Source organism: Fulmarus glacialis, unplaced genomic scaffold (assembly GCF_000690835.1).
Source record: "Fulmarus glacialis isolate BGI_N327 unplaced genomic scaffold, ASM69083v1 scaffold35722, whole genome shotgun sequence".
Classification (NCBI taxonomy): Eukaryota; Metazoa; Chordata; class Aves; order Procellariiformes; family Procellariidae; genus Fulmarus; species Fulmarus glacialis.
The window spans coordinates 1-12,429 of NW_009196529.1; the positions used below are offsets into that span (position 1 = coordinate 1).

The following is a 12,429-nucleotide window of genomic DNA, read 5'->3' on the forward strand; positions in this document are numbered from 1 at the left end:
TTATATATATATATATGTATCTATATGTGTGTGTATATATATTATGTGTATATATATACACACACACCCCATATACACATACACATTTTATATAAATGTATGTATATGACAATAGATAAAAGTAGTTTCCATGCAAGTTAAAGCAACATTTGCTTTTTGTATCCTCAAAAATTCTAACATTTGTTTCTGATTAGAAGCAACTTTGGCAATCTTGCACCTTGGACTCATGGATGCTCCACATACACTGCTGTCCAGGACCAAAACTCAATAGTGAAATTTGAATAATTCAGTATATATCAGCTGGTGATAATCTGACAAAGCTACAGAAACAGATGTGTGAGAGGGTGGTGGAAAATGAGAAACAGTCTTGCAAACTGTTTTCCCTACTTTGGAAACAGGAAAACGCAAGGAAATGTATAACATTTCCATTCTGTTCTTTTTCCAGAGAAGAAAACATACAAACAGTAAATGTTAAGTTTTGAGGATAGTGCCATTCTGGACTGCTGTAACTGGTGAGTCTATCAGTTACATTGGTTAAAGTGCAGTTCCATAAAAGATACTTTCCTATGCCCAGCCAGACCTTTCTAAACAGCAGCACCTTAAAAAAAGAATAGTTTTATTAGGAAAATGGAAACCTAAATGTACTATCCCCTAATGTCATTAAGCTGGCTATACAAGCAGTGTTACAAAACACTGAATTCAAGTTGCCAAGTAAGCGTGCTTGCAAAAGTATTTAAACAAGCAATATGCCAAGTCACAAACCCTTGCAGACAAAATCTGCTCATGATGAATCATTGTACTCATTACAAGTTGGAGAATTTACTCCCCCACAGCCAGACAAGACCTTGCTACAGGTGGGGCCACACAGACGAGGAAGCTTGTGGTCTTCTCCACAAGGCTCCAGTTCTGAAAGACGACTTTCTCTCAGGTTGAACATACTATATACACGCTCAAGAGCTTTAGGCGTCTATGAAAGTTCTTACCGCAGGTGGGCTGATGAATTCTTGCAGATATATACAGCAGAGCCTGCGGTCCCGGGCATCGGTGATGTGGCCACCATATATGATCTCACCAAAGAGGTAATGCAAGTCTTCCCATGGAACCTACTCGGGGGAATAGAATGCATTACTGAATAAAACGAGTCAGCTTTCTAAAGGACAAACCAAAGCTGCTCAGAATAAATGCTGTTAAGAGAAACAAAAGAAATTCAAATACTTCCCTTCAGAAAGCTTCATGGTTATATATTCGCATTGCTGGGTTTTGTTTGTTTAGCAACTAACTACATTGAAACTCAAATTTCTTTCATTTCAGTCCAGCGAGAGGTATCTATAAATATCTGAGTAAAAATATCATTTGTGACTAAAATTCAGTAATGGTGTAAAGTGTATCATCTGAGCCTTATGTCATGTTTTCTACCTTACCCCTTATAAAAAGCTTTTAAGAGAAAAGTACATTTTCAAAACACCGCATGATATAAGAGAACATAACTCCTTAACAAGCGCATGTATTTTCCCATACAAATCTTTAAAAACATAATCCCCATGAGTGACAGGAAGGTAACCTACTGTGCCTTTCTTAGAGAAGAAATAAAAAACTTGTATCTGATTGCAGTCTTTTGTATCTCCTCACTAGGAAACACTCAGTAACTGAAATTCTACATTATTTGAATTTGGGATGTATTCAAGACATTTGGTAAAAATTGAATTAATATTAATCCCATTACTACCACATCACGTAAGCATTATGTTTATTGTAGAACTCTAGTCATAATGCCACTGTTATAGCATGTGATTAACAGTGGTAACACATTTTATTCAAGGAACTACTGTCTTTCTCTTTTATTTGGCTTCACAGAGTTTGAAGCTTCTTTTAGCCACCCTTTGGTTTGCAAAATATGCCAGTTTGTGATGAAGCCTTTCCAGACAGGAACCTTTACGCCCTTGGGGGCAGTATTTGCCTCCCAACAGTTCAAGTAAAAACTTAATTATAGGCTTTAAATATTGCATGATGTGACAGAACAGAACAAGTAAAATAGCTGCAGCTATTCCAGCCTGCTTGCTACAAGTTTATTTCAATTTGAATATGTGAAACTCTAATCCATCTTTCTTTTAAATTTGGTTTGAAGAGAATGAAAAAAGAAGGTAAAAAAAAAAGGCCACTGGAATATAATATGCAATGCTGCATGCTGGTGATGAGAAGCCTGAACAGAGAATCCCTGTGAAAAATGCCAACAACTTGGATTTAGAATGAAATATTCTTGCAGTTAGAATAAACCTGCTTTTCTCTTTGTTGGCAACAGAAACACATTTAATGTCTTTCTAATTTCACATATATTTATCTCAAGAAATGGCTTTTTCCTTTGTCTTTTAGAAGAGTATATCAGTATTCTAAGAGTACGAGCTCATTGAGCTGCACACTTCTGGGGACATTGATTACACTGGGACAATCAAAGCTTGCTAGTGTGAGAAAACTGAGGGGTTTGCATTAGAAATATTTTGGGCTGCCAGGTTTGCATAATTGCCATTGTACTCTATAGAAAACTGGTCTGTTGTACTCAAAAAAACACTGAGCCATTGCTCAGTGGATGGATATGGCGAGGCTGGAGTCCACATCCCCCTCGCATCATTGAACGACAACTCCATGAACATGCGTATGGGGATCAGAAGGCGGAGGGGAAGAACGGGACAATGAGGCAGGATCAGGCATCCTGCACTTCACCTGAGGAGACCTTCACTACCAGAGGTTAGTGTGGTGGAGTTTGTCTTAGCAACAGGACAGTGGGTTAAGTCAAACTGAGATGCAAGAAGATCAAATATTCACAGGGAAGCACCACAAACTGGTGCAAGTGATGATGACGTTAGGGCAATTTCTACTAGCTGATGGGATAGCTCAAGTTTTCCAGTTTATGCTTTCTGGTCAATCCCTAATTGTCTTAAACAAAATTGTCCCCAAAGGATACTCAGTTGGGAAACTGTGTATCTCTCTCTCTCTCTCTCTTCTCCCCCCCGCCAGTCATATACACGTAGATATACATAAAAAGTCACGTTTTAAAAAACTATCATATCTTTCTCTCTCCAATATCTATGTTAAAAAAATGCTTATAAAGCCACAGGGTAATGAATCACTAACCAATACAATGAGAAGGGCCAATAAGCAATATTACCAAGAGGAGAGAAGAAATAATTCTCGCTCTTACAGACCTTTCTAGTCCTCCCTGCCATCAGAATCCTCCCTCTCATTAATTAGCAAAATTAATTATCCAGCTTATGAATTGTGGTTTGAAAAGAACAGAGCTTAAAGCAGCAAGATTTATTAGCAAAGAAAACTAAGGGTTGCAATAAGCTGATTTTATAGACTTGTTTTCTAAATGGGAAGCATTATTAAATCATCACTATAAAATTAAGCAATTATTTCACTATGACACCAAGTACCACAGAAAGGAAAAATAGTTTCAGGTCCTATTAGCTAAATAAAGGTCAGTAGGGGTAAAAAGAAAAAAGGAAAACTAATTTCTAAGAGTAAATACAAAAGTTGGAAGATACGGAGAAAACCATATCATCAAAGGGTGACATTTCCCTCTTTTTTTTTCTTTATAAATATCTCTTAAATTTCTTTAAATTACTAAAATGGAAGGACCTATTCAGTACTATCCTATGTCATTCGGTAATAAATAATTATTGCTTTTATTTAGGCTTTTCATACACAGAACTTACACAAATGACCTCAACTGAGTATTTAAACTATACAAGTGTGAAATATGCTGTAGCTCAGAAATAAAATCACTCATCTACCCTTAACTTTGACTCAAGGGGAACATTACTGAGAAAGTCACAACAAGGTGGCATCCTTAATACATAATAATGACACATGCAGGAAATGCACCATTATTTATACATGTGACGTGCTGTAAATTGCTTCCATCATCAGAACTAATTGTAGTGATTATTAATGCAGTGTTATGAACTGTCAGAATTGCTGTATGTAATTACATTTGTGCAAATGCTTCATTACCTGCCTAATGAATTTGGCATATATGCACATGTAAACCACTGTTTTTGTTAACATAATGAAGGGCATTTTTTTCCCCCTTAGCTACTGATGTGGAACTGGTTTGACCTATATTACAGAGTTCAAGCACCCATTGCCAGGAAAAAACCCACAGCCCCCCCCCCCGCCTTTGATCTGTTTTATTTTCATACTCAGCAACAGCATCATATAATGCCAGCTACTTAAATAACAGCTTCAGAGAAAGATTGTGTCCCCCTTCATCAGCTGTTTGTACTGAACGAGTTGAAATGACCTTGGTGCGTGGTTACCTGACCACCCCCTCTTACCTTCGCATGGGTCTCCAAGCAGCGGCAGAGGACAGTGATGCAGTCGGCGAGATCTCTAGCACTGAACGGGCACCTTCCATTCCAGCCCTGAGGGCCAAACTTCAGTCTCCCAGCAACGCAAGTGTGAAAATAGCACAGAGAAAAAAGGATGCTTTTAAATTCCCCTTCTCTGGTACACTGTTCAAGGGTATACTGTCAAAGAAGAAAGGAATACGTTTATCCAGTTAACGACCGGCAGTGTTACCGATAGCTGTGCCTGCCTCAGCTGCTGAAAGGGAGCACTCACCAGCCTGAAGGTTGAAGGAGAGAGAGAAAGAGGTTTCTTAGTGATGAGTGACTCTTAGGTAGTATTTTTTGCAGTAATTCCCAGAAGCAAAAGTGTTGATGGTTACCTTTCTATTTCAAAATCTCCCTTAGGAAAGAGAACTCTTGTGCTACTGAAACCAATAAAAATAGAGACTTTAACTAGAACTGTATAAATATTACTCAGATAACCACTATAGTTTCTTAGCATAAATCATCCATAGATTTTATCCCAAGTAGAAAATTTGCCAGTTTAACATTTATTAAAAAGCGTACTATTCCTTCAATTTTTACACTGTTTCCCAAAGAGTCATGTTTGAAATTGAAGCTTAATCTTTTTTTTGTTTTTTTTCCTCCTTTGTTTATAGTGTTAGTAGAGAATCTCGGCAAGATGAGATTCTGCGCAGGGTTTCAGCCGGTTTTTAAATTACTGAGACAAACTATTTGGTATTTTCCTATAAAACCTGCAGAAATTAATTCTTAGTTCTCTGACAGTTTTCTATAGTCTATCTTTTAGTTTAAGAAGTAATTGACATAACAAAATTACTTTTGATACCCATAAAAAGATAGATGTGTGGAATAAACTTCAGAGGGATAAACTCTTGGCTGTCAGAAGGAAATAGGTCATCCTGAACTGAACAACAGATAGCAAAGTCTGAGCAAAGGTGAAGTATTTTATGTCTGACAAAAAATCTTCCTTAAGTTGGAATCCTGAGTTTAACCATGAAAAATACAACGCAAGCTTCTATCCTGAAGAAAACCACAAACCATGAAATTTATTCCACCTGGATTAGGCATAGTTTGATTTTCTGACAACAATTTTTTTTTTTTTTTTTAATTAAAATACCTTAACCAGAAACATATTAAAGACAGTGTCTGCACAGGACTTTGTAGTAAGCTGCAAACACCCATGGCTCAAAATAATGGGAGAGAAAAGAGAGTTTTCTAAAGTATCAAGCTTAGAAATTAGCTAATTAAAATACATACATATATATATATTTCTTGAGCCTGAAGTGGGACAACAATGCATATGAATTACCTTTCTTAAAAACTTTGTCTAGCTTTTTCAGCTTTCCATTAAAAATATTATTATAATAAGTTATAAAAAAAGGAAAAAAAATTGCTGCATTAATAGTTGTCTGTTTAGCTATAAAACCAGAGCCATTTTTCCTTTCACACAAGCATCTTCCCGAACCACCCCATACCATCAAAATCAATCCATTTGTAGCCAAGGTAGCTTTGACACGGCTCTTTAAGTGCACAGCTCTTTTTTTCTAGGCATTGGTTAGCAGAGTTCCCTTTAAAAGAAACTCTCACTTTCATGTGTCCTGTGCTCAATTAAATACATGCTAATAGATTGCTGGAAGGCTAAGGTGTACAGTTACGGTTGCCTTTATCATGGTCTGCTTTGCTGACACGAATAAGCGTGCTGCTCCAGTGCTTTCACAGCTGCGGGGAAGTTGACTTGCACCGAGCTCGAAGATCTGTCTACAAGTTCCTCAGGGTAACAGACCGGGATAACCAAGGATCCAGAGGGAAGGAGGCTATGCATGCCCAGTGACAGCCCTGTCCTCCACATTCGCACGTCTTTCTCCTACTTCTTCTTCCCACGCACCAAGCAGGTCCGCAGAACCTCACGCAGGGAAAAAGCAAAAGACAAAACAACAAACGGTGCGTAACCCTTGCCCATGAATTCCTTTCTTATGCCTAACTACAGGAATTCATACACAGGGTAGTGAGCCATTGCCTGAACATCTGGGTGCATAAATACACTCTTTAGGAGAATGGACATGGTCAAACCAACTTTAGAGCTGAGCAAAGTTAGCGAGTACCATTGAATGGAAGGGCTCTGACTTTAGAGCATGGATAGGTTTTTTTAGTAAGACTGCGCAGATGGGTAAAGCTTCTGTCTATCTTTGTGAGCATACCTATGCAATTCTATATCTAGATATTTAATAATACAAGTGTACACATTATTGTCACGTGTTTCCTCCTGACAGAAAACATGGAGGCAACGCAGGGCATGGAGGGTTGGCATCCTGCAGCTGTCAGGTTAGTTTGGAAGCACAAAGATCCCTAAGTTCTGCTCTCCTACAAAGCAGTCATCAGCGTTACCACTTCTCCCCACGGGGGAAGGAGGAATTAAAACAAATTAATAAAAAAAAAGTACATCTTGCTTTTACCTGGTCAAAATTGTAGAGTGCAGCATGTAAATTAGCCAGCATCCCTGTAGGAGATTCACTGGTAACTTTAATCGAGTGTTCCAATATTCCTTGAGGAATGATGTGCTCTTCTGGGGTTGGAGCTAGTTCAGCACTAATAAAGACACGGAAATCAGGATGACTTTCTTCTCTGTATTGCTCGAGGAGTTCTTCCAAAGCTCCTAGCCTCTTGGCTACTAGATGAATATTCTGTTGCAAAACAGCCAATATGTTTGTTGTGAAAAAAACAAATAAATTTGTTATCGTTAAGACATTGTTATTGTGGCTTTATAATAAAAAATAGCTACGTTATTTAATTCAAAGCATCACTTTATTATTAAATAAATGGATAATACAAAGAATAAACCTGAAGATTCTTAGCTACTGTGCCATTTCTCGGTATCTGTTGCAGTAACAGAGGTTTTACCATTAGCCTCAAGTTTCAGGCCTTGATTCTGAAGCTAACAAAAATATTATAAACTCAGGGTTAAGTGATCTGGGGGTGTGGGTGGGGGTGTTATCCTATGTAAAGATAAGCATAACTCAGCAGAGCACTTGGACTCTACTTAAATTCCCTGCACAACTGGGACCTAAGACAAACCATGTCCAATGCATACCAGGAGTAAGACTGAAGAAGTGCTAGACAAAGAAAAATGTTTACAGCTATCCTACTACTTAAAAAATATGTTTCATACCACTTCAGAGCCTAATCGTCTTTAAGATTCTTAATATATGAAGACAGCGGAAAGTCACTGATAGACCAGAGAAATTAGTTATAATGGAACAGTATCTGCTTCCAAAGCACCTACTGGTGAAATATGGGAATATCAAGAGAAAGGTTTACAATGTGGCTGGGCTACAGCTGCTTTCACCCCTCCCACACTCCACTTTTTTGTTACAGAACTAGCATTTCAACTCAAATTGCAGCTCAGCCCTACAGCTTCTTTCTGGCTCTTCACTGCTGTGCCAGAAACTGCTGATTGCACTGGCTGCCACCTCCATGCAGCACAAGAGGAATTGCAACTCTGTACACCGGACAAGGAAGACGACATGTCACTCACGCTCTGGCTGCTACATCACTTTATCATGGGACCTGCTGAGGGGATATTTCCAAATTGTCCCTTGACATGTGGAAAAAGGAATAGGGGGGTGGAAAGAGAGGGAGACTTTCATATCACATTACCCGATAGCAGCCTGGCATTTTCATACAGGCTGCATCCATCCACTGCAAAGTGGAAGTGATTCAAGCCTTAATATAATAACAAAATAACCTTTCGATATATCAGATGTCTGAGTTTGAGACACTAATGTAAGAGTGACACAAGAGTTAAACCTGTTACCAAAAAATTTCAACTCAGTCTTTCTTCTGCCAGTGTACCAAACGCTGTGCCAATTGTTTTTGCTACCGTTTTTCAGACCTTGCATTATTTACTCCACAACATACTTGTCCTACTTCTTGCTCTGTCACCTTCTGGACTTCCCTCAGCTTCACCTCCAGCAGGAGTTCTGCATTATACCCCCCCTAGCCTCAACAAAATGCATAGTAAAATACTTAACCTTTTTGCTCCAGGATTGTTTTTTTTAAACATAAACATATAGGTATTTGGGCCAAACCCCAGAAGACTGAAGCTTGAGAAGCACTGAGTACATCCAAATCCCACTAGCTCTAGCTGGCTTAGCATCATTTCAGATTTGGTCCAAAATCTTTATTCATTCTCCTTTCGGACTTTCCCCAACCCTTCACTATCAAAACTCTTCACAGCAAAATTGTCACCTCCCTCCTCCCTCAGAAGCCAGGCATAACGGGCTGGAAAATGGAGCAGGTCCAGTAACACCAGAAGCCTCTCAGATGTTCCCCATTTATCCCTGTGGCTTCAGACACACAACACTGCTGATTTGGGGCCTCTGCCATCTCCCGTTTTCTTGCCCTGTCCTCAGAGCGACTCGGATCACCAAAATTCCCCTGAAAACCAACTCCGCTCTTTCCTTCACAACAACATTTCCACACTCACTAGCAGAAAAGCAGGGTTATTTTCAGACTAGTGCGACTAGCTTACTTGTGCGAAACCTGGCCAAAGAACTCTTCCAGTTTCAGTGTCGACGAAGGGGTCAGTTTGTGCGTGTTTGCACAGTGCCTAGCACACCAAGGGCCCTCACTAATCTCACGGTGACTTTATCTCAGCCGGCAGGCAACACTGAGTCTAGCCCTTCTCTTCATTTCTTGCAGGCAACCTGGTTGACAGCCAAATGTGTATGTTGCGGAGGTTAAAACCAGAAGAGGAGGGAATCATCTGGTCCCCATGACCTCCTTAATATCAAGGCCTGGAACATGCATGTCTTGTTTGGCTTCAGGGCAAAGGGATCGTTACAAATATCCATCGGCTATTTAGCATAAAACAGTGGGAGGGAAGCACCTTCTTTCAGTAGCATTAACAATGGTGGTGCTCCTGTCGACTCCGTCATTGCGCCGGGAACCGCAGCTCGCCAGGGTATTGCACAGATCTTTTTGCCCGCTGCAGAGTGGGTTCTCGGTCCATACAACACTGGCCAAAGCAACGGCTACTATCTCGGAAACTAATGATACAGCTTCCCAAGGCGGAGTCAGACCCGTGTTATTAAAGTCTCCATTATGGCCCACTGAACAGAACAGGAGCTCTTAATTAGTCCGGGGAAGTGTACTCCTGAGGGCAGTCCTACCTACCCACCAGAGGCTTTCTGTTTTATCTCTCCTGTTCCTTCTGGGAGGGTGAGGACAGTGTTCAGAAAAACATGACATACACTCTATTAATATGATGTTTATCCTCTTACAACCAAAAGCAAAAGCAAAAAGGAACAAGATTATCAGCTGTTTAAAACTTTTGCTGTAATCTACCATGTATTTTGTCTGTATTCTGGGAATATCCCTCCAACTGAGGAGACAGTCCCCACCAGAAGGGCTGCTTGACACTCACTTGGAGAAGAACCCAATGGCCATGTCTGGTAGCCTTCTCGAGTGCCTCCTCTGCCACCATCTCCTGCCCTTGTCCTAAAGAGATGTTATGAAATCTTCCAGAGTCTATAGTGAACCCAAGCTTTTTGCCTGTGAAAGAAATAATTGGGGAAGGGTGAGTGACGGGGGGCGGGGAGGAGATAGGAAAATTAGCAGAGCAGAAAGGAAAAAGAATGATAATGCCCCCATTAATTTCACTATCACTTGTGCAGTGCATATTACTTCTTCCGAAGCACTTCACTAAACCCTTACAATTTCAACAAGCAAAATTGCGAGCTCTCAACAGTGGCCTTATTGCTGGTATTAGAAAAAGCCTGCAGAAATCTGTTCCCTTGGTTTTAAGATAATGAACCTTTTGACATTTTGATAGATGCTCGGCATTGTTACTGAGCTTTAGAAACTCTTACAGGGGGTACAGAGCAATTCCCTTATGAAAAAGGGAGCAACATGTGGTAGATATCACATCAGTTTTTTAACTGATTGGTTCAGTGGGTAAATGCACAAGCCTCTCACCTTGTGAGGCCTGAGTTTAAATTGAGCACAGTGAGGTCACAGCTGTATTAACCTGGTATTCTCACTATTGTCTGTGGGGAATCGTAATCCTAAGTATAAAGCCACAGAGCCCTATACAATTGAATATAGTTTGTATAATGACCATTATTTAGTCACAGGGGGCACAAGATTACATGAGCATGGAGAAAATTGCCCTCTGGCCCTCATCTAGTCAAAAGGTAGAAAACAGTACAAAGGAAACCTGCATTATGCCAAGCAGAGGAATGCTCGATCTAAAAATTTCTTCATACTGTAGTGCTTATGGCCTTACACTTTTCATCCACCCCATTTACCATGAATATGGTGGGGGTGGAAGAAACTTTAGAACTTGAATCTTCTGCTGAAAATAAACCTTGTCCAACTTTCCCATAGTAATGTATACTCCATTGTAGTGACAGATGATTCCAGAAGGTTTTGTTCTGTGTAGTAAAAATACACCCACACACGTAGGTGTGTACAGGCACATGCACACAAGCATATAACTGTTTATCGATTTATCTACGCTTATAGCCCCGCATGCTCCATTTCACTTTTGAGCTCAATTTTTCTGTCTTTAGTGGGAGCACAGTTGAATGATCCGTGCACCAGAAGCAAATAAGAGGCTTACCTAGTGTCTCAAGATGTTCAAGTGGGTCTACTCCTGGAGACAGAATGAAAAACACAGGAGTGGCTGGACTGCTCTCTTCACGGGAATTTGCTAAGTCTATCCTTGTGCTTTCCACATATTTTGAGCCAATCTTTTCCTCCACAAAGTTCCTATACATACGAAAAAACATGCACTAAGCACCAAAAACGTTCCCTAACACAGCCTTCAAGCCTGCACCATTCTCAGACTTGAGTGGCTGACAGCTTCATCAAAGAAATTGTCAGGGGAGTGAACTGAAGGCAAGAAGGGGAGGCAGGTGGTGAAGCAAGACAGAAGACGATCGTTCCCATCTCTCTGTGGGATAGGGGCCACATGACAGAAGCCAGCAACTTTTGAATGAAAAGGACCTCTTCAATAACTGAATCCAAGAAGTCATTATATACAGGCAATACTGTCACATAAACCCAGGGCAGCTGGGCAGAATAAACACCCAGGACACAAAAACTGCATTCTCAGAAGGCATGTAAATGGGTAAAAGCTGTGTTGGTGGGGTGTGGAGGATCAGGTCTATGAGACCATCACTTGGGATCAAAAGATTAAAACAGTACAACTGGAAAACAGCTGGGAGAAGATCAGTAAGTATCCACAACTGAATCTTTCCTGGTATCACAGAATTTTAAAGAAGGGAGATCTGAAAAATTGTCATCCCATGGGATTAGCTACCAGCCCTAATACCATAATGAGAACTAACACTGAGAAATACTCTTCTAGCTATTAGCAGCATAGCTTACTATATTTCCATTTATTAATGAGCACTCTTGTCAGGGTATCTATACGCAATCTAAAAGAAACCACAAACATAGCTCTCCAAATATGCCATGACTCATGTCTCACCACACTACCTCTTCATAAACTCTCCACCAGCAGAACAGGCTGGGAAGGGCCACAGTCATTGATTTCAAATTCTGGTTGACCACCTAGTTCATAAGTTATTTGCCTGCCTCTTAAGATCCGAGTTTTCTCCACGCTGACACATACAAACCACCCTCACACACACTTGCCCTGAAAGATGTACGCTCAGATTTCAAACCTAAGAGCGTACGTCATTCTGTCCGGACGGAGAGCCCTCAGTACGATTAGTTTCTGAAGAGAGCTTTTGTTTATCCATTCCTGTGGGAGCTTTTCCTTTTCTGGACATTCTGAGTTCACCCACTTCTTCCACCTCTTGCTAGATCCTTCAATATCTTTATCTAACCCCCCGAACACATCCATCACTGCCATAGCCTGGAAACATGCCAAAGCCATAAATATAGATGGTGTGCCTTCTGTGTGAAGACTGAAACGGGAAGACAAATACTGATACTTTTGGGGTATGTAAAAAACATAGCTTAACCAATTACAAGGGACTCAGGACTTACCTTAAAAGACTAAATTTTTTGTATATATATATATATATATGTATGT

At 40.1% G+C, this 12,429-nt stretch overlaps 1 protein-coding gene across 1 annotated transcript; it reads right to left on the bottom strand.

The window, feature by feature from the left end:
- Nucleotides 1-983: 983 nt before the first annotated feature.
- Nucleotides 984-12,249, bottom strand: LOC104070815 (dynein heavy chain 11, axonemal-like; the record flags this gene model as incomplete). The annotated part of the gene is made up of 6 exons (XM_009572229.1): nucleotides 984-1,103; nucleotides 4,335-4,526; nucleotides 6,821-7,048; nucleotides 9,790-9,917; nucleotides 10,987-11,135; nucleotides 12,056-12,249. Coding segments are annotated over 6 exons (1,011 nt in total), but the record flags the coding sequence as incomplete, so codon positions are not given.
- Nucleotides 12,250-12,429: the final 180 nt, after the last annotated feature.